Genomic DNA, 23,025 nt, shown 5'->3' with positions numbered 1-23,025 from the left:
CTGTTGTTAATTTATATTTTGATGGCATTGTGGTCAGAGAAGATACTTTGTATTATCTCAATGTTTTGGATTTTGTTGAAGGTTGCTCTGTGGCCTAAGATGTGGCCTGTTCTGGAGAATGTTCCATGTGTGTTGGAAAAGAATGTGTACTTTGCAGCTGTTGGGTGGAGTGTTCTATATATGTCTCTGAGATCAAGTTGGCTGATTGTGCTCTTCAGCTCTTCTGAATTTTTGTTGATTTTCTTACTAGATGTTCTGCCCTTTACTGACAGTGGTGTGTTGAAGTCTCCTACTATTATTGTGGCACTGTAAATTTCTGTTTTTAGTGCTGTTAGAGTTTGTTTTATGGATTTTGGACCCCTATCATTGGGTATGTAGATGTTTATTATGGTTAAGTCTTCATGATGGATCATCCCTTTAGTAATTATATTCTTTGTCTTTTATGGTGGATTTTGCTTTCAAGTTTATCTTATCTGAAATTAGTATTGCCACTCCTGCTCTTTTTTGGTAGTTATTTGCTTGATATATTTTTTTCTATCCTTTGATTTTTAATAGATTTACATCTTTGTTTCTAAGGTGTGTCTCTTATAGAGAGCATACTGATGGATCCTGTTTTTTTTTTTTTAATTCATCCATCACTTTTTTATTACAAATAACTTTTTACAACATAAACCATCACTATATGCATGGACCTTGCTGGATGGCATACATAGGAATTAAATCTACTACATTTGTGGAGAGACTATGGAGAAGCTCAATATCATCACTTAGAACAAGGCCAGTGGCAGACCACTGAACAGGCCATGAATTGTACATGTGCAAGCTCAAGGTGAAGTTGAAAGAAATTGAACAAGTCCATGAGAGGCAAAGTAAGATGGTCAGAATCCCACCTGAATTTAGAGACCATCTCAAGAATACATTTGGTGCATTGAACACTAATGACTAAAACCAGAGAAGTTATGGGATGACATCAGTTACATTATACATGAGGAAAGCAAAAGGGCATTAAAAAGACAGACAGAAATAAAATACAAAAAGAAGATTTCAAAGGATGTCTTGAGAAGACAAAGTAAAGAATTATATTGAAATATGCAAAGACCTGAAGTTAGAAAATCAAAAAGGATGAACATGTTCAGCATTTCTCAAGCTGAAAGAACTGAAGATAGAATTCACATCTCTAGGTGTGATACTGAAGGATTCTATGGGAGAAATATTGAACCACTCAGGTAGCATTCGAAGAAAATGGGAGGAATACATAGAGTCACTCTATCTGAAAGAATTGGTCTACAGTCAACTATTTCAGGAGGTAGCCTATGATCAAGAGATGATAGTACTGAAGGAAGAAGTCCAAGCTGCACTGAAGGAAATGGCAAAAAAAAAAAAGGCTCTACGAACTGAAAAAATACCAATTGAGATGTTTCAACAAATGGATGCAGTGCTGGAAGTGTTCACTCCTCTATGTTGTGAAATTTGGAACAGTTTCCTGGCCAACCGAATGAAAGAGATCCATATTTGTGCCAATTCCAAAGAAAGGGGATCCAACACACAAGTAAAATTTTGCTGAAGATCCTTCAAAAGCCGTTCCAGCAATACATCCACCGGGAACTACCAGAAATTCAAGCTGGATTCAGAAAAGGACATGGAAAGAGGGGTGTCATTTCTGATGTCACATGAACCTTGGCTGAAAGTAGAGAATACAAGAAAGATGTTTACTTTTGTTTTATTGACTATGCAAAGGCATTTGACTGTGTGGATCATAAAAAATTATGGATAACACTGTAAAGAAGTGGAATTCCAGAACACTTAACCATGCTTATGAGGAATCTGTACATAAACTAACAGACATTTGTTTGGACAGAACAGAAAGAGGGATTACTGTGTGGTTTAGAGTCAGGAAAGGTGTGGGTCAGGGTCGTATCCCTGCAGCATATTTATTCAATTTGTGTGCTGAGGAAATAATCCCAGAACCTGGCATCAGGATTGGAGGAAGGCTCATTAACAACCTGCCATGTGTAGATGACACAACCTTGACTGCTGAAAGTGCAGACTGCTTGAAGCACTTACTGATCAAATACTATAGCCTTCTGTATGGACTGCATCTCAGATTAAGAAAACAAAAATCCTCACAACTGAACCATTAAGCAACAACATGATAGATAAATGGAGAAAGGATTGAAGTTGTCAAGGATTTCAATTTACTTGGGTTCACAATCAATACCCGAGGAATCAGCAGTCAAGAACTCAGATGACATATTGTGTTGGGCAAATCTGTGGCAAAAGGCCTCTTGAAAGTGATGAAAATCTAGGATGTCACCTTGAGGATTAAGGTGCTCCTGACACAAGCCACAGTATTTTCAGTCACCTCATATGCATGTGAAACCTGGACAATGAGTAAGGAATACCAAATAAGAATTGGCGACTTTGAATTATGTCGTTGGAGAAAAATACTGAACATATCATTGACTGCCAGAAGAAAGAACAAATCTGTCTTGAAAGAACTACAAGAATGCTCCCTAGAAGCAAGGATGGTGAGGCTTTGTCTCAAGCAGTTTGGACAAGTTATCAGGAGGGATCAGCCTCTAGAGAGGGACATCGTGCTTGGTAAAGTGAAAGGTCAATGAAAAAAAGTATGACCCTCAAGGAGATGGATTGACACTGTGGCTGCAACAATGGGCTCAAGCACAGCAAAGATTGTGAGGTGGCACATGACTGGGCAGTGCTTCCTTCTGTTGTACACAGGGTTGCTATGAGTCAGAGTCGACTTCCTGGCACCTAACACCAACAAGGGTGAATTGTTGAGTATGATTTTACTAGATCATGATGAGGGAGTAGAATATTTCAGACTGACATTTGCACTGTAGATAACCAAGTTTCCTTATGATGCAAACACTCTGTGTTCCTGCATTAAACTGTTAAGATGGAATCCCAGTCATATACTCTTGTAACTCTAGCCAACTTACAAATGAGGTGAATAAAAACAGTATGTGTTTCAGGAAAAGGACCACAGGACTTGATTTTAATTGAAAGGAAATTAAGCCAACAAATTTTGCATTGCCACACCAGCTTTATATTTACCAATGATAAAACAAAGTTATATAAAAACGGAACAACCTAAGGGAGAGTAAAATATGACTGATCAGCTTCAGCTGAGACAGGCTCCTTCAGATATGGAGTGCCCAAGTTCCTCACTTCTCCATGATCATGTGTGGGCTCCTTCAGATATGGAGTTACCAAGTTCATCACTTCTCCATGATCATGTGTGGCCAGTGCAAAAAAAAGGCCGGAGTGAGTAATTGAAGGAGTAAGCGGGGTATTCCCATATGAGGGAATTTTTGGCAACATTAACAAAACTCACACTTCCACTATTAAAATCAACAAACACACCAACCTTCCCCAGAGGTTTCTCTATGTACTGAGAAGCACTGGGGAGGTGGTGAAAAGATGGTAACCATTATCCCCCTTCACACATAAAAGAAGAAATGTGTCCCCAGATTCAATCACTGAGCAGTTCTTCCTTAGCCAAGTATCCTTACAGACCCCTATAGCCCAGTCCCAAAAGCTGTCCACATGCATCTCCCAGTAGTGTTTTCCAGAGGTGAAGGCCTGGGCTCCCCATGTAGCAAAGTAGTTGGATCTTCCAGATGGAAAAGGCACCTCTTGAAGGTCATGTCTAAATATCAAACTTCTCACGTCATCAGACAGCATGATATCGTGACTGCTTGCTTCATAATTCAAGGAAATGTTCACTGCGGAAAGAAGAGAATATTCCAGTCAAAATCAGTTTTTAAAGTCTTAGGAGATCTAGAGTGTCATTGGAAAACCGACCAAGACTTTAAGGGCAGCTTGGTTGGAAAATGTCATTAGATTCAGGGGCTACCAGTATATCTGCAGAATTAACAAACACCTAATCTCAATGGAAAAAAATCACAAAGATTTTTTACATTTCACTTTCCATTAGAAACAGAAGACCTTCCCATAAGGCCTAGTCATTGCTATGAAATTAACTTCAGTGCCCCTCTTCAGGGGAAAGAAGATCCTTAGAGATAAATAATTGGTGATCACTTTGCCAGGCATACTATGATATTCCAGTTAAGGAAACAAATTCCAATTAAGAATAAAAAGATCTAAATACATCTTCTTAGAAGAAGTTTTCTACTAAGAATTTTCTGGATTTTATTCCTGGTTTCACCTCAGGCTTGGTCTTCATCTGCATGCCAGTCTAACCTCCCTGGTTTAGATCTACTATGGAATTCTGTATACTGTCTCATCAACCACCAACTTGTTTTACTGTTGTTCTTCACAAATTCTTATTTTATGCCTTTCATTATTTTATGTTTATGGACAAAATTTTCTAGCTATATCAACTACAATGTGCATTATTACAAATTCAATTACTAAGAAGTTTTACAGCAAAAATATTTAAAAAATTACAATTTGCCAACTGTTATGGGTTGAATTGTGCCTCACCAAAATATGTGTCACAAATCCTAACTTCTATGTCCGTGTTTATAATCCCACTTGGGAACGGATTATCTTTGTTGTGCTAATGAGGCAGAATTACTGTAGGATGTCTTGAGTCAATCTTTTTGAGATATAAAAGAGATTAAAAAGCAAGCCAGCAAGCAGAGGTGGGAGAGGAAAGACACCATGCCAAATGAAGATCACCAAGGAGCAAAGGAATAAGAACTTCCCCAGGGCAAACAGAGGGTAAGCCTTCCCTTAGATCTGGCACCCTGAATTCCAACTTCTAAACTGTGACAAAATAAATTTGTGTTTGTTGAAGCCCCTCATTTGTGGTATTTCTGTCATAGCAGCACTAGGTAACTAAAACATCAATCCTATCACCATAACTAACTGTACTTTAGTTAAAACTTGAATGCCCTAACTAAATATGCAGTTCTATATGACTAAATGAATGAATAACTGGTATTTTATCTCAGAATGGTTCTAGGAGCCCCCCTTTTTTTTCAGAGCTTAAATACATATTTAATTTTTTTTCTACTGAACACTTTTTTATTGTACTTTGCCTGAAGGTTTACAGAACAAGCTAGCTTCTCATTACACAGTTAGTACACATATTGTTCTATGAAATTGGTTAACAACCCCACGAGATGTCAACATTCTCCCTTCTTGACCTTGGGTTCCCCATTACCAGCCTTCCTGTCCCCTCCTGCCTTCTAGTCCTTGTCCCTGGGCTGCTATGCCCCTTTAGTGTCATTTTGTTTTATGAGCCTGTCTAACCTTTGGATGAAAGGTGAAACTTCAGGAATGACTTCATTACAGAGCTAAAAGTGTATCCAGGGGCCATACTCTCAGGGTTTTTCTCCAGTCTCTCTCAGACCAGTAAGTTTGGTCTTTTATTGTGAGTTAGAACTTTGTTCTGCATTTTTCTCCAGCTCTGTCGAAGACTCTCTATTGTGATCCCTGTCAGAGCAGTCAGTGGTGGTAGTCAGGTACCATCCAGTTGTACTGGACTCAGTCTGGTGGAGGCCATGTTAGTTGTGGTCTATTAGTCCTTTGGACTAATCTTTCCCTTGTGTCTTTAGTTTTCTTCATTCTGCCTTGCTCCCGAAGGGGAGGGACCAGTGGAGTATCTTAGATGGCCACTCACAGGCTGTTAAGACCCCAGATGCTACTCATTAAAGTAGAAAGCAGAGCATATTCTCTACGAACTGTGTTATGCCAATTGAGCTAGATTTTTCCTGAGACCATGGTCCCCACAGCACTAGGAGCCCTTTTTGATTGTTTCCTGTTTCTCATTGTCTAATTTATTACAGGCATGAAACACATTTATCCTTTCACCAGCTTTCATTTAGATTTTTTCATGTTATCCCAGGGCAACTATGACTATAAATGTCTCTTAGGAGGCTGTTCTCTCCTAAATCAAGGGTTAATAAAAAGGGAAACATTGGGCATAAAAAACCAAACCCATTACTGTCAAGTGGATTCCAACTCATAGTGACCCTACAGGACAGAATAGAACTGTCCCATAGGGTTTCCAAGGAGCAGCTGGTGGATTCCAACTGCAGACCTTTTTGTTAGCAGCCAAGCTCTTAATTGCTCTGGCACCAGGGCTCCATATTATCCAAAGAAAACCATTATTGAAGGACAATGTATGGGGTCCCATCATTGGGTTGCCACTCACCTTGGAATTGGTTGAACCTGTCTATCAGTCCAGTGATGGGCCTGGCACTGAGTGCTGGGTTCACAGGCTGGGGCATGTGCAGTTGCACGGACTCACTCCTCCAAGGCGAAAGATTCAGGTAATCTTTCAGGTGCCAAAGGGTTCATCACAGTATGTACAAAAGATGTCAGCATTCAACAGAATAATATGTTTCATTGGAACTCCTTTCTGATATTGTAGTGTACCTCCATGATCCTGGGAGAAGACTGTGCAATTCTTAGGGATTCTTTCTTTTCTTCTGTCCCTGCCTCCACCCCCTTCTTATCATAGATGCCCGCCTCTCCTCTAATGCCTGGGAAAGCTAGTCCATGCACTTTAATATGTTTATGATTTTGAAAACTAAAATCATGCATAGCTGTTTTCTAGTGATTTCTGTGTTGAACCCTACAATGTATATCTCCATGAGCACAGAAAGACAAAACAAAACTAAATCCTGATAGAGTGGGATAGAAAATTATATTCAGTAAAACACACACAAATACATGCGCTCACATAAACACACATGCACACGAAATTTACTATCTCAATAACTTCATTTTGGTAGAAACACTTTGATCTCTTTACTAGCTCTCATGGTGCTCTAGTTTGCATTGAAGGCCAAACTTACCTTGTCAATGTGTCTTCCAAATTCTGTAAGGAGAGAAAAAAAAAAAAAAAACTCAGAATTCTTCAGAAATTCTTTTTTTTTTTATGCCTAATCTTTGGATTTGGGAAATTTCAAAAAAATATCAAACCTTCCTTTCCTCCCCCCCGCCCCCCGCCCAGGATTTTATAAATGTCTTTTACTTTTCCTCTTTAAAGGAAAATCACAGTACCACACATTGACAGAAAATAAATTCTCGATGGCTAAGGGCTCTGAGGGTAAACAAAGACAGAGCAGGACATGAGTAGGGACTGCATTGCTAAAACCATCAGTTGTCTACAAGGTGGTCTTTTCACAGGGCTTGTTTCCAAAGGGTAATGTGCCTCAAAACGAGCACAACTCAAGCCTAGGACTTCCAAACAGAAGGAGGACATGAATGTTAGGTTTTCCTCTTCCTCATATTGCCCACCTGGAGACAAAAAGGTCTACAAAGAAGTTGTTCCTTTCTGTTGGATAGAAAAGTGAATTAAATAAAGAGAATTGAGAAGGGAAACTACTCTCACAATTCCCCAAAGTTTTGTTGTTCCTGGTTAGGATAAGAGTTGAAGTTTATATCATATTCACTTGGACAATAATAGTCTTGACAGGAGCAGAAGATGCAGAAATAAGATTTTGGTTTGAAATATGTAATGGAAGTCAAAGATGTGAACTTGAACTAATATCCTCATTTCTTACCTGGAGCAGGTCCACGTCTGGTTTATGGCACAAATTCAGCAGCTCCTCAAACATTTCTCTTAGGTGTTTTTGTTTTTGAACCATTGTGGTTTGACTTTTCTTGAGTTGCTGTAAAATCCTTTTGCGTTCACTTTTCAGTCCCTCTAAATGTTGTTTTTCTTCCCTGTGGAGAACTGGATGCAACTTCCGATACTGATCTCTGATCATGTCTCTCCGTAGGCATATATAATCCTGCAGGGACACGGATTTCCTAGATCACACACCCAGGCTGCCTTTATCCTTCACCACTTAAACCTCACTCATTTTTCTTTGATTCATGATCATGTAATCCAACAACCTACAAACATGTTAAATTCATGTCTTTCCACTCACCAGAAACCATGCTCATCCCTCTTTCCTTACTTTATTTTTCATTCTTTGTTAACTACAGAAACCCATCCTTTCCTCAAAACACTATAATTCACTTCTTAAGTTCCCGAAATTCCTGTAGAAATTTTTTTCAGAGTTAATTTTTAAAAAACCTTGTTGTTGCTAGGTGCTACTGAGTCGGTTCCAACTCACAAGGACACTATGTACAACAGAATGAAAAACCGCCTGGTCCCGAGCCATCCTACCCTAATGATCTTTTTTATGTTTAAACTTATTGTTGCAGTCACTGTGTAAGTCCATCTCATTGAGGGTCTTCTTCTTTTTCCTGACCCTCTGCTTTACCAATATATGTTCTCTAAAATATGAAAGATTACATGTAAAAAGATAAATTTATGCTTGATTATTTAATATTCTCATCTGTTACTAATTTAGCCTCTGATCATAAATTTCCTGAATCCTAGCCTGATCATTCACTCTTAGCAGAAATGTTGCCTACTAGTCTGAGGATTAGAAATCATCAGACAAAACCTCCCTAAAATTCCTAATGCCATACCCTCAATCTGATTTCTCCCATCACTATCCCTTGTTGCCATGGATGGGATTCCTTCCTAGTAATGAGTACTTAAGACTTCAGGGTCTCATTTTGACCTAACATTATAGGAACATTAACCCTTCCCCCATTCTATGACCCCTGCCAATACCCATGTATTCATTCTCTCTTCACCAAGTCCTTTTCTTTCTCTTTTCCCCCAGTTTTTCAACATGTTGAAATTTCTCCCAATTGATCCTATATCATTCTCTAGCTACTACATTATCACTTTTCACTATCACAGGTACACTTCCTAAATTGCTATTTAAACCTTTTTCTCCCCATGGCCGTCTTTATACTAATCCGTATGACATACCTGTAGTTCCCCATTATGTACTGTTTCATTTCTAGATTTCACCTCTGTCAGAAATCTCTGCTTGAAATGTCCATGGATTTTTTACACTTGTCTTTTAAAACTCAAATCGATTGTGAACCTCTCTCCAAAACTTTTTCTCAACTCCTGACCAACGGTTTTTGAACTTCTCCAAATCCCTGCATGTGCCTCCATTTCAGCACTTTTTGCACTTTGTTCTGATGGCCTTTTTCTCCCTTGATTAAAGCTCAAGTTCTCAATAGGTAAGGTCCCAGCATGTCTTTACCAAGCTGGTTATGAGGAAAACGTGGTCTCATGCTTACCATCCACAGGTTGATTATTCTGCACTCCTCGTTTAGATTTCTCTGATTTTCTTGGATCTTTTCCCATAAAGACCTCATTTGTTTTAAAAGCTTCTCCTGTAAAAACAAAAATACTGAATTAAGCACCAACAGAACAAATATTATAGATTTCAGACCCTTACTGACAGCTAAAGACCAGGGATGTTAGATGAACATACTTTCAGGAAAGTGGAAGGGTCATGTTTCACTGGCTACCCGACAGTCATCAATTCTGGGAGTTTCAGGCTATAGAGCCACATAAAGTAATGAAACAATTTTCCTGAGAAAACTGACAAATAAAGGCTTTATGTAATGTAATTAAATTTCCTATGAATATCTTGCTAATTCTCTATACTATTATCCTACATGTTTGTCCAGTATTACTAAATATGCTTCCAGTAAAAAAAAAAACCACTTGTTAAACATGTAATTTTTGTGGCCAGGAGCTATTTCTAAAAATGTGAGTGTTATGGTGTCCTGTGCTTCACTTTGCATAATCAAATTAATAATCATTAAGCGAATTGCCCTGCCACTTGAATACAGCCTCTGTGAAAGCAGATTTCCTTACCTATTTTATTCACAGCTTTACCCTTCCCACCTAGAACAGTAGCCAGCACATATAAGACTCCCAGTGATGAGAGAATTAATCATAATCATGGCACTCATCTTCCTTATACTCTCTTAGCTCTATTATTCTCCAGCTTTCAAAGGCTTTCAGAAGCATCACTTACTCGGTACTTCTCAACAGCGTATTCAATGGAACAGTGTCTGTGAGCCTCGTGCTCCTGAGAGGAAGAAGAGAGCAAACAGGTTCTTGCTCTCTTCACAGAACATCTTCTTTGTCTCCTTGTGTGTCCCACACTTCTGATCCTCAGAGCTCAGGAACTGGCAGAGACTGGCTTGTCTAGCAAGGGACACCAGATTCTTCACAAGAATATTGGATTTAATGTCTGTCTTCTTTGATGTTTCCCCACATAGAGGACAACGGGTAGTTTTGGCTTCTTCCCAGGAAACGTATAGACAGGGCCTACAGAAGCTGTGCCCACAGCCTATGGTGACAGGGTCTGTAAGGTAGTTCAAGCAGATGCAGCAAGTGAGTTCCTTTCGGAAGGCTTGGGAGATGTTGGAGTCCATTTTCCTGAGGGAAGAAAATCAGGAGAGTTTGTCATTTGCCCCAGAGAGACAAAAGACTAAGCAAACTTTTACTCCAATTGTGATTCAATAATATACTTATGTCTAGGCCTGATATAGTTTCTTTTACAAATGAGAAAAACTGGAAACTGACACAAAGGCAGCTCTGGAGCTCTGTTGAAAACTTGGTTGGCTTCCTGATTAACATGATCTACACCATCAACTCCATCTCTCCTCCATAAAGAACCTGTTCCTGTCCTTTCCTTCTTGGGCTTGTGCTTCAATAGTTTGACTCAATCTATAGTATTCTGATTGGTGGAAAAGCCAATCATAATGTTCCTAGAGACTGATTGGCTTAGCAAAGCTCATGCGACTAAACTTTTTACCTTTACTATTTCATTTAATTGACAAAACCATCCTATAAGGATGACTAATCCAAAATCATACCGACAGTTAATGTTGGAGCCAAAACTCATACCTTTGACTAAAATTAAAATCTGCTAACCGTTACTCTCCAAGATACCATACAGACAGAATCAATCATCCAGTTTCTTATCAACTATTTTAATTTAAGCGAACAGTTCTGGTATTTTTCCTCGCCAAGACTGTCTGTGAAGTAGGGTTATAATTCTAATACAAAATCCTTAAAGAGAGAATAAAAGTTGAAAATAATAAAACACAGTAATGGGCAGAATGCACATTTGTCTCCTGCCCCTCACCTATAATACAGAAAGTGTCTTTCTTGAAACTCACTGTAAAAAATGCATTAGAAATATGTACATGAAAAACACATTCACAAAATAAAAATTTCTTCTTTGAAACTCTGTTAATTCAAACAGAATGTAACAAAAATTCAATTTCGGAATACAAAAGTGTTAATAAGAATTTAACAAAGCTTTGTAAAATTGGGAAAGTCTGCTGGTATAGTGGTTAATAGCTTTCACTGCTAACCAAAAGGTCCGCAGTTCAAGTCCACCAGACACTCCTTGGAAACTCTGTTGGGCAGTTCTCCCCTGTCCTGTAGGTTCCCTATGAGTCGAAATCAACTCAACGGCAAGAGGCCTTTTGTTTTGTTTTCTTTGGTCGTAAAATTGGATCAGATTTCAGTCAGAATCTTTATATATGAATATATATGAAGAAGCCCTGGTGGTGCAAACAGTTAAGCAATGTTGGTGGTTCCAACGCATCCAGTGGCTCCTTAGGAGAAAGACCCAGTGATCTGCCAGGAAAATCCTATGGCGCAGTTCTACTGAGTCACGTGGAGTTACTACAAGAGAGAATCTACTCATCAGCTCCCAACAACAAGCTTTTAAAAACATCTTTTTATCTACACTGGGCATCTAAAGAAATCAAAAATTAAAGAGAGAAGCATTATCTTCCGCACCCTTTCAAACTATTAGCAAGCGCCCCTTCACACTGTGAAAAGATGAAAGTATCATGTAATAGTGAAAATCAGCACAAAATAACAAACTGTGCTTTTTGAAATTGATTTAGCTAAAACATTGGGTTCTCATCTTTACACTCAATGAATATAGACGGGCGTCACATTTCTGATATTCCTGCATGGTAACCAGTGACAATTTTGTGCCCAAACATTTCCTGGCTTCTTAAAAATTTACATCAGTAAACAGAATTTTCTAAACAGACACCAGTATCAAAAAGTTTTTTTTTTTTTTTTGTCCAAACCATTCATTGCATCATATAGTAGAATAGTCTTCTTACGCACTGACTTATGCACTACTTTTAGACTACTACATTTATCAACTTCTTATAGAATAAAGTACTTCTATTCCTTTTTCTGAAACTCTGGTGGTGTAGTGGTAGAGTGTGGCTGGTAATCAAAAGGTAAGCAGTCCAAATCCACCAGGCACTCCTTGGAAACCCTATGGGGCAGTTCTAGTCTGTCCTATAGGGTTGCTATGAATCAGAATTGACTCATCAGCAGTGGGTTTCGTTTTTTATTCCTTTTTCAGGAGCCACACAAAGTACAAAATTACAAGATATCTGGCAACTACTTTCTTAGTGCTTATAATCCATATGAACATTCAAGGCATACATAAAAATAAGACAAAATGCTATCACCCTATTAAATCTAATAATAATATTGAAAAAATGCATTTATTCATATGTAGGTTAAGGAAAGGACTAATTTTTGTAGACAAATGAAATCATTTCATAGAAAAACACCTCAATTTCCTGATTGATAAACTAAAATTATTTTTGGTTTTTTTTTTTTTGGTTTGGGAAAGTAGCGGGAACTCCACTTCTGTATATTGTACACTCACCTAAGTCGCCTAAGGAATATGTGAAGGATTTCACCAACGCTTGTTGTAGCAGTAGTGTTATGGAAGTCAGTTCTGGGTTCAACTCCTTCCGATGTGGTCACAGGAGCTTTCAGAAGACTCCGCAGGCAGGAGAGATCCAAAGGCACTCTGTCTCTTCTGGAGAAGAGTGAGCGTGGTTTCTTGGGTGCTTTTTATTGAGCCCAGAAGACCACGCCCAGCTCTTCCCAGTGATTGTGTTCAGTGGGTCTTCTAATAGTTGTTACTGAGAATGATTAGGTTTCTTCAAAACAAAAGAAATGATTGATTTAACACCTTAATACCCTCCATAAGTAAACAAACCTCCACAAACATCATCTCATCAAGAAATATGTATTAACTTTTGGCAAACACAGCACACGCCTGCAAAGAGGGACAAGATGGCGGATGCTGAAAAAATTCCCGGCGTGCAGCAGTGCCTACCACCCCAGTTTTTTTCCCCTTCATTTGCATGTCCACCCAGAGGCAGGTGGTGGACCTGTGAGACAGTGTGAGGGCTGCCCTGAAGGAGAAGGATTTCTTAAAAACTGTGGAAGGGAGAGACCTGCAGGGTGTGAAGCCCTCAGAAACTCCCAAGGAGTTTGTCATCCCTTTGATCTGGAATGAATACTGCAGGCAGCTACTGACCCAGGCCCCTGAACATCCAGAGATGCTGAGGCCTTGGTGGATGGGGTGCTGATATACTAGGCTGTGAAGGAGCTCATTGAGGAATTCAAGTAGTCTCTGGAACACAGAGACAATGAGGGTGTCGATTCCAGGATCGCTATCCCCATGATCCAGAAAGAATGCATCCCCAAAGGTGAAGGGGCAGACACCGAACTCCAGGCTAAGTGCCAGGAGAGGCAGATTATGAGGCCATCCCTGTGGAGGCCTATGAGCTGTCCATACTGCAGGTCATGGGCTGGAAACCTGGCAAGAACATCAGCCGTACTTTCAATCAAGCGGTGAAGCCCCATGTCAATTCACAGAGGCCCAAGGGGTCAGGGATAGGTGCTAGCCTGACCCATGCCAAGGCCCCCACCAGCCCCCCCCCCCCCCCCCCGCCGACTGCCAAAGGCAGATGAGGTGCAAGAGAAGAAGGAAGAACAACCTCATGAACCGGCACCTTGAGGAACTGTACTGGTCCTGTTTGGCCTCCACTGAGGCTTCCATTGGAAGGTGAAATGCCTCAATCCTGACAATGTTTGGGCCATGGTTCTGGCAGTGGAGAGCCAAGTGGTGACTGTTTGTTAGTACTGCCTGTGGCCTGTCTCCTTGCATAGGTTTGACAAGAACTTCTTGGATCTCAGCCAAGTGAGCAAAGCTTCCTCAGAACAACTGAAAGGAACTGCCTTGTTATGGAAGGCCTTCAGGGATAAAGACCTACATGTTCAGCAGGAGGACTCCGAAAGAAAGCAGAAACACCCTCTGGACTGACAAGAAGGAGAAAGCAGCCCCCGGGAGCCATACTGTTTTTGCAGAGACCTGGGTGTGTGGGTTGTGGACAAGCTGCACAAGGGCAGCAAATGTTACAACATCAAGATGACAACTGAAGACGTCCTGAGCCCAGATACTTGTTTGTGTCAGACCCTGATTTCCAAGGTCAAGGGAAACTGTGTGATGGTGGTGCTGGGACCATAGGCTGGAAGGGTGGGACGTCTGCTCGGCCAGGACACACAGCAGAGCCGGGCTTTAGTAACAGCCGTGGACAGAGAAATCAGTTGGTCGAGCTTCTCTCTGATGCTGTCTGCTGGTACATGGGCCCCAGTGATTCAGATGGAGACTGACCCATGTGACCCACTCCAGTCCCCTAGACTCTTCCCAGTTCTGTACAGTATAAAAATCTTGCTTTTAGTAAGATTGGAATATAATTTTTTGCATCCACACTTACAAGTGCAGTACTGGTACAGGAACAAGGACAAAGATGAATCGACCGGAAGCGATGCTAGAGACAAACCCAATATTCACCAGAATTTAGTGTATAAAAAAAATCATTTCAAATAAAAATGAAATATTTTTTCAGCTGTGAAACCCCACATCCTAAATTTATATATAATTTTTCTTAACTTTTATTTTGTATTGTATAAAAAAGTAGGAAAGAGGATGTCATCAGTTTATGATTTTAGCAAATGTTTTGGAAAATTTGGAAATGGTTTGCCTGAGGTTGCTTTAATTATACCCTTCAGGTAGGAACAGTTCGTATTTTATTTACTGATTTATTTTTGTATTTTAATGCAAGAATTTAATGTAAGGCCAGCTTTGGCCTCCACTCCAGAATGGAGGTTTCCCCCACCCTGCACACTCCAGATCAAGCCTCTAAAGGCTCAAGAACAGCAGGAGGACCAGGATTCTCTGTCTGGCACTTCCCATCCCAACTCAGGGAAAACAGGAAAGAACGGCTAGGAAGCCCCAGCTCAGGGACCCATGAACAGGGATGAGAAAGAGGAATCGGGTTCAGGTAAACTGGATTTTATTTCTACTTGGGAAAGTAATAATGACAGGTTTATGTCCCCAATTCATTTAGCCCACTACTGATGGGATAAATTGAGATGCTACCTTGGACCCTTGAGAAACCCTCCTTCTATTATAATTGTCACCAGATATCCTTCCTGGGGTCTGCGAAAGCCAAGCTGTGGATCTGGAGAAGCAGCTCAGATCTCTGCACAAGAGTGTTTAAAGCACCTCCTTGTGGGCACAGAGATCCTGGGGCCCACAACAGCGTGAGCCAGCTGAGACATGGAGAAAGGCTCTGAGGAGCAGGGGTCACTGTCAGGAAGAGAGAGGGGACGTGGGAGCCCCAGTTTCCAGGATGCCCCCATTGTGTGTGCAGGAAGCTCAGTGAGCACCCAAAAGGCCACCAAAGTTTTGCTTGAGCCTTCTGAAATCTTGGGTTTCCCCGAATTGAGCCTTCCAGGGATAGGGCAAGAGGTGAGGTCCAGGTCTGGGAGAAGAGACCAGAGGTTCAGCAGCGACAGTGTATCTGCATTAATGGGACCAGCTAAGCACATGTCTGGCTGCATAGGGGGTAGAGGGAGTAGAGAGGGAAGTGACATGTTGGGTCCTGTGTCTTAGTTGTCTAGAGCTACTACACCAGAAATAATAGTGGATGGCTCTAACAAACAAGTTTATTCTCTCACAGTCTGGGAGGCTAGAAGTCCAATTTCAGGGTGCCGGCTCAAGGGGCAGACCTTCTCCCTCTGTCTGCTGTGGAGGAAGGTCCTTGTCATCAATATTCCCCTGTTCTAGAAGCTTCTCTCACAGGAACCTGGGTCACAACTTTTTGGTGGCATGTGGTCCCCCTGTCTCTCTGCTGGCTTATTTCCTTTGTGTCTCAAAAGTGATTGACTTAAGACAAAACCTAATCTTGTAGAGTGAGTCATTCCTCATTAACATAACTGCCTGTAATCCTGCCTGATTAATATCATGGACGTAGGATGTACAACACATAGGAAAATCTCATCAGATGACAAAAGGATGGACCATCACACAATACTGGGAACCATGGCTTAGGCATATTGCACACATTTTGGGGGGGACACAATTCAATCCATAACAACTAGCAACCCCAGTGACCTCCTGATTCTCCAGCACCAGTGGATGGAGCCAAGCCAGATGGGGGAGGGTTGATCTGAGGGAAGTCTGGATGGAGGGAAATGACAGAGTAAAAATTACAAGGGGAGGGGGGAGGCTATTTTCTCAAGACTGCTGGTTGGAAGAAACTTGCCTCTTTGTTCCAGGAACAAGCAATGGCTCCAGCAGGAGGGGAGGTTGGCCTTGCTCTGAGGCCAAGGCAGTAGAACTCATCTCTCTGTCCTCCTCTGGTGGCTCCCAGCCCAACACCACAGGCAGAGAGAGGTCTGCTGGATTTCCTGCTTTATTGGAGTCCTGGTGACACAGTGGTTAAGAGTTACATTGAGCTATGGTTGCTAACTAAACGGCTGGCAGTTTGAATCCACCAGCTGCTCCTTGGAAACTCTGTGGAGCAGTTCTACTAAACTGACTCAATGGCAACGGGGTTTTTGGTTTTATAATCCTTCCTGGTATCCATACCCCAGAATTTCCTGCCTAAATCAAGGGCTATACTGGCTTTTCTCTCAGATCTGTTTTCCCCAGGTCAGACCATGCCAACAGCACTCCAGACCAAGGTCTAAATTCCAACTCAGCCTTCCATGTCATTATGAAAGTATATAATATTTCTCACAATGGAAGGATGAGATATTTATTGACAGTTTGTTAACAAGAGTTAGACATTTTCAATAACTGGACAAACCTACAGAAATGATTCTATAATAACAATAAAAATTAATGTATAATTATATACATGCTACTCACCATTACATAACAATAAATATTAATGTATAATTGTATACATTAATATTTATTGTTATTATAGAATCATTTCTGTATATATACTAATTATAAAATTATTAATAAAATATATTTTATTCCAAAATATTGATATTCTCTAGGAATGATAAGATTAAATTGATTTCATTTTTTTCTGTATTTTATAAAATGTTGGTGAGTAGCATGTGATACTTATGCATGCAGAATATAAAATGTAAATGTATTGGGTGTACCCTTTGTTTGAAGGAAAAGGCAATGGCTGATCCTCATTCTGGCCACCTTGCTGAGGTAAGGATACACAGCTCAGAGCTCAGAAAAGCCTAGGTGACCAGAACTGGTAGAGCTGAGTTGTGGAGAGAGGGATGTATGAAGACAAAGGGTCACAGAAATCTGTTGAATGCTTTGTCTGTTAACAGATTCATTCATTCATTCATTCTTTCTTTCTGTCTGTCTTTCTTTCTCCTCCCTTCCTCCCTTCCTTCCTTTTTCTTTCTTCCTTCCTCTTTCTTTCTTTCTTTCTTTCTTTCTTTCTTTCTTTCTTTCTTTCTTTCTTTCTTTCTTTCTTTCTTTCTTTCTTTCTTTCTTTCTTTCTTTCTTTCTTTCTTTCTTTCTTTCTTTCTTTCTTTCTTTCTTTCTTTCTTTCTTTCTTTCTTTCTTTCTTTCTTTCTTTCTCTCTTTCTCTCTTTCTCTCTTTCTCTCTCTCTCTCTTTCTCTCTCTCTCTCTTTCTCTCTCTCTCTCTTTCTCTCTCTCTTTCTTTCTCTCTCTCTTTCTTTCTCTCTCTCTTTCTTTCTCTCCTTTCTTTCCTTTCTCTCCTTTCTCTCTTTCTTTCTTATTTTTGTTTCTTGAACATCTTGTAACTGATTCAGAAGGCCAGTAATCTTGGGTAAAACATGAGAGATTGAGATGGTGTTTTATGCCCGAAAGCAGGCTTGTTTTCACTTAAGTAGGCCTTGTGTATGTGGAATGGGAGGGGTATGACTTAATCTAGCCAGCAATGAGTTTGTTTATGGATTTGTTGATCCTATAGTTACTTTCAAGGATCCCTGTTGGTGCAGTGGTTAAAGCACTCAGCTGATGACCAAAAGTTGGACAGTTCAAAGCCTCGAGAAAGATGTGGCAGTCTGCTTCCATAACGATTTACAGCCTTGGAAACCCTATGGGCCAGTTCTATTATGTCCTATAGGGTCACTATGAGTCGGAGTCTGTAGGCAATAGGTTTGGGATAGTCACTTCAGGTGCACCAAATGTTTTATATTCTCCTAGGGTTGGATGGTTCTCCAGCCAGGTTTTCCTCAATGACTGCTCCCCACTTAAGTCTTCCTTCCATACTTTTTCTGGTCTCCCAAAAGAAACTGCTTTTAAGTATTGTTGATGTTAGGTGCTTTTGAATTGTTGTGACTCATAGTGACTCCATTCACAACAGAATGAAACACTGCTCCGTCCTGTGCCATCCTCCCAATTGCTGCTGTTTGAGCCCATTGTTGCAGGGCTCAAGCATACTACTGTTGATTGATACTGGTTTCCAATTTGGGGCTATTCTGAGGAGTGATGAAAAGATAACATTTTGCATAACTTTGACTGAGTATGTGTAGGCATTTCCACCAGGAATACACAGGCATACCTCAGAGATACTGAGGTTTCAGTTCCAGACCATTGCCATGAAGTGAATATCACAATAGAGGCACATGAATTTTTGTTTCCCAGTGCATATAAAAGTTGTGCCTACCCTATACTATAGTCTATTAAGTATGCAATAAAATTATGTCTAAAAAAAAAAGTACATACCTTAACTAAAAAATAGTTTATTGCTAACAAATGTTAACCATCATCTGAGCCTTCAGCGAGTCTTAATCTTCTTGCTGGTGGAGGGTCTTGCCTCTATGTTGATGGCTGCTGATTGATCCAAGCGGCGGCTGCTGAAGGTTTGGGTGCCTGTGGCAATTTCTTAAGGTAAAATAACAAGGAAGTTTGCTGCAGCGGTTGACTCTTCCCCTCACGAAAGATTTCTCTGTAGCATGTGATGCTGTTTAATAGCATTTTACCCACAGGAGAACTTCTTTCAAAATTGTATCCAATCCTCTCGAACCTGTAGCTGCTTTATCAAATAAGTTTATGTAATATTCTAAATCCTTTGTTGCTCTTTCAACAGTGTTCACAGCATCTTCACCAGGAGCAGACTCCATCTCAAAAAGCCACATTCTTTGCTCATCCGTAAGAAGCAACTCCTTGTCCGTTCAAACTTTGTCATGAGATTGCAGCAATCCAGTCACATCTTCAGGCCCCGCTTCTGATTCTAGTTGTCGTGCTATTTCCGCAACTGCAGTTGCTTTCTCCACTAAAACTCTGGACCCCTCAAAGTCATGCATAAGAGCTGGAATCAACTTCTTCCAAATTCCTGTTAATGTTGATATTTTGACCTCCTCCCAGAAATCACAAATGTTCATAATGGCATCTAGAATGGTGAATCATTTTCAGAATGTTTTCAAATTACTTTGCCCAGATTCATCAGAAGAATCACCGTCTATGGCAGCTACAACCTTACAAAATGTGTTTCTTAATAAGACTTGAAAATTGAAATTATACCTTGATCCATGGACTGAAGAATGGATGTTGTATTAGCAGGCATGAAAACAATATTAATCTTCCTGTACATCTCTATCAGAGCTCTTGGGTGACCAGGTATGTCTCATTGTGATCCGCATCTTTCGTTGTTGCTGTTAGGTGCCATAGAGTTGGTTCCAACTCATAGCGACAGGATATACAACTGAATGAAACAGTGTGTGTTCCTGCACCATCCTCACAATCATTGATATGTTTGCACCCACTGTTGTAGCCGCTGTGCCAAGTGTCTCATTGAGGGTGCTTATCTTTAGACTTTTTCAAATTCTTATAAAATACAGAAAACTTGTTTATGGTTCTTTTATGATGGGGATCCACCCAATTTCTGACAACTTTTTTAAGACAGTATTTTTCTTATTTTAAACATTATCAATGTCCACATTATTTACCTTATTTTCTTTTATATTTATATTAAAGGGTTTTCACCAGATTAGGAGTCCTTTCTTCAAAAGACCCATTGGAGCAACTTAAGCCTCAGACTGGGGGGGCCAAGGAGGCTTGATCCTACCCTACCATACCTCTCTGAGACTCACTGTCAAGAATTAGTCAATCTCAATTTATTTGTTGTTGTTTGCTGTGCAGTGGATTGCTTTTGTATGGCCTTTCTTGCCATGGTCCTGTAACTGCCACCTAGGTAATTGGGTTGGACTGTGTAAATAAGGTAACTGCGTCCACCAAGGGGATTGGTCAATTTTGATATCCGGCTAGGCTTAAAGTGAGTCATCCCAGAAGTGGAAGATAGATCTCAAAACAACCACGAAAGAATAGCCAGGATTGAGCAAGTCCTTTGGAACTGGGATCCCTGTGCTGAGAACCTCCCAGACTCAGGAGACAGAGAGAGAGCTCTAACTCTGAAGGCGGCAAGATGGCAAGCAGCAGCAGGGAAACGTTAGCAGTAGAGGCAGCAGAACCAGGAGCCTGACAGGAGACTAGCAGGGGAAATTCATATATATATATATATGTAATGCTAACGTTGAGATTCATTTCTACCTGTAGCAGCAGAAAACATGTGATTTCTGCCCAGGGTAAACACAGACATTTCCTGGAAACTAGTGCCGAAAATTAAAGGGCACTGATTGTATGGAGACGCTCATTCAAATGAAACAGTTAAGTTCTTATTTTTAATGTTATTTTTTTAATTCAGAAATAAAAATACATTGACAGCTACCAGTTAAATAAATAGACATAATCACTACTGCCCACATTACTCTGCCAACTGTAGTATTGGAAATGCCCAACTCCTTCCCGCAGGCAGTGGATGAGAGAGATCCCAGGAGTTCGACAATTTTCTTAAAGGCACCTATCCTACCTCCCATCAAATATTTCTCAACCCAATTCCAGTGCAGGAATTCAGAGATCAACAGGGAAGGTAGAGGGCACAGATTTATGAGTGTCCTCTTACCAACTCTAGCAGGCAGAAGATGAGAACAAAGCTTCACATTTCAGAAATACTGTCTAATCTAGAGAGTTCCCACTGCCTAGCCATCTCATTGTGTATTCCAAGAGCCCCAATGACATGGAATTTCTTGGGAGAGGGATGATATCGAGATGTATGGAGCCTAATACTGGCTAAGTCTTATAGTCATTTTCCCAAAAGGATACCCCCGACCCCCAACTTCAAGTTCCCTTTCTGCCAACTTTTCCTACTTTGTACTGAGGTGGAGGAAGGGAAAGGAAAGAAGAAAAATAGGAGGGAAATATGAGAGATTCATTTTCATTAGGATCTGGCTCAGTTGAAGTCTGAATCTTCTGAGGAAGATGAGCTGGAGTCGCTGTCTTCAGACCCCTCATCTCTATCCTCATCCTCACTGCTAGAGTCTGAGGAGTCACTGCCTTCCACCACTTGCCCATCTTCCTTCTTATTTTGTGCTGACCCCCATGGAGGATGATGACTGACTTGAATAGTTTCTGGTGAATCTGTGCCTGGAACCTGTAGCTCCCATTCCTCTCCAGGCCCTTCTTGCAAACACTTCACTGATGGGCACTGCAGAGACATCTCTCTGAGTTTGCTCATATTCTTGCCCATAGAATAGGTTGCATTTCTGTATGCTGCATATTCTTCAGGAGACAGGCTCCTGAGCCAGTGATCCAGGTCCACCTTGTACTGTTTCTGCAGCTCCTCAGCCAGGTTCTTATAATGGTCCTTCAGGCTCTGTGGGATGTGCTGCCAGCATCTGCTAATCTCCACCCTGCGCTCTCTCATGGGCACATATTGCAGCTCCCTAATTAACCACATATCCTGGTGGAACTTGTGGTATCCATTCATGGGGGGCTTCTCGGGCTCTCCATGGAATTTCATCTGCTTGGAAAAGTCACCATTCCCCAGAGAAGACCCCATTTTGTTCCTATTTCCCAGAGAACTCTTTTGGGTTTCAGTTCGGTGCCTCTTGGGGACAACAGATCTCTTGCTGCTCTGGATGAGATCAGGGTGGTCTTTCTTGAATTGAGCTAGTTTTTCTTCAAATTCCTGTCTCTCCTTCTGGAAATCATGAATATATTTTAGTTTCATCTTCTCTGGGAGCTCTTTATATTTCTTGGATAGAACCCTGGTCAGCTCCTGGTTGCTCAGCTCAGGGTGCATTTGGGAGTACTGGGAACACTTCTCCTTGAAGAAGTGGAAATAAGTAGTCAAGGGCTTCTTGGGGAAGTCTGGATGTGTCTTGAATTTTTTGTTTTTGGAGAGTTTTTTAACACGTTCCTGAGCTTCCAGGACTAATTCTTTCAAAGTGCGAGATTTCCTCAAAGTATAGGAAATCTCTAACCATTTGTTTTTGCACATTTCTCCAGTAAAACCTCTAAAAGCTACCTTTTCCCAGTTCATACGTGACTGGGTTGTTTTGAACTTTCGCTTGTCATTAGGTGAGAGGTTATTCTCCATGCTTTCCAGTAACATCAGTATGTCCTCTTCAGACCAGTGGTCTTGAGCTTTAGGCAATGACATTTTTAGGTCTTTGAGCCACTTTTATGGCCCTAGCTGTCCAGAAACTTCAACAGGAGCTCAAAGTTTTTCACTCTCAAGATTCAGCAAATAAGGTCTTTCTTGAGATCCTGTAGTGTTTGTGACACGACGGATCTAAAGAGAAGGAGAAGAAAAATTACTCTCTTCCTGGAATGAATCAGAAAAACATACAATACTTGAGATATATTCCTTCCGTGATTTAATAATATAAACAAAAACTCCATCAAATTCTGAGTTTAAATTACACTTACGTTTTCAGATGATACATTTGCACATATTCTCTTGCCCCAGCTTGTCTTCTGCCCATTCTCACCAGACCTAGATTAAATAGAAGTCAAGGAGAATGATCGGCCACTAACTCAAGAGGCTTGGGATGAGGGAAAGTTCCAGGGAAAAGGGTTAAAATAAAAAGAGAAATGACTAAAACAGAAATGACTTTCACTCCATAGTGCCTGAGAGTGGCCACTTTCTCCACGGAGTCAGGTAGCCCTCTGACTTCTCACAAAAAATGCGTACTTGTGGAATTTTTTACAAGAGTTCCATATCAAAACTTG

At 40.7% G+C, this 23,025-nt stretch overlaps 1 protein-coding gene and 2 pseudogenes across 1 annotated transcript; 1 reads left to right on the top strand and 2 right to left on the bottom strand.

The window, feature by feature from the left end:
• LOC135231753 (G-patch domain and KOW motifs-containing protein-like) overlaps positions 1 to 14,758 on the top strand; it is a 33,799-nt pseudogene extending 19,041 nt beyond the window's left edge.
• Positions 1,115 to 10,963, bottom strand: LOC135231752 (tripartite motif-containing protein 43-like; annotated as a pseudogene).
• A 6,483-nt stretch (positions 14,759 to 21,241) lies between the features above and the next one.
• Positions 21,242 to 22,474, bottom strand: LOC135232202 (upstream-binding factor 1-like protein 1; the record flags this gene model as incomplete). Its single annotated transcript, XM_064289540.1, has 1 exon — positions 21,242 to 22,474. A coding segment is annotated over one exon (1,233 nt), but the record flags the coding sequence as incomplete, so codon positions are not given.
• Between the last annotated feature and the right edge of the window lie 551 nt (positions 22,475 to 23,025).

Source organism: Loxodonta africana, chromosome 7 (assembly GCF_030014295.1).
Source record: "Loxodonta africana isolate mLoxAfr1 chromosome 7, mLoxAfr1.hap2, whole genome shotgun sequence".
Taxonomy (NCBI): Eukaryota; Metazoa; Chordata; class Mammalia; order Proboscidea; family Elephantidae; genus Loxodonta; species Loxodonta africana.
Note: the sequence above shows the minus strand (reverse complement) of the source record. Positions and strands in the feature narration are given on the sequence as shown.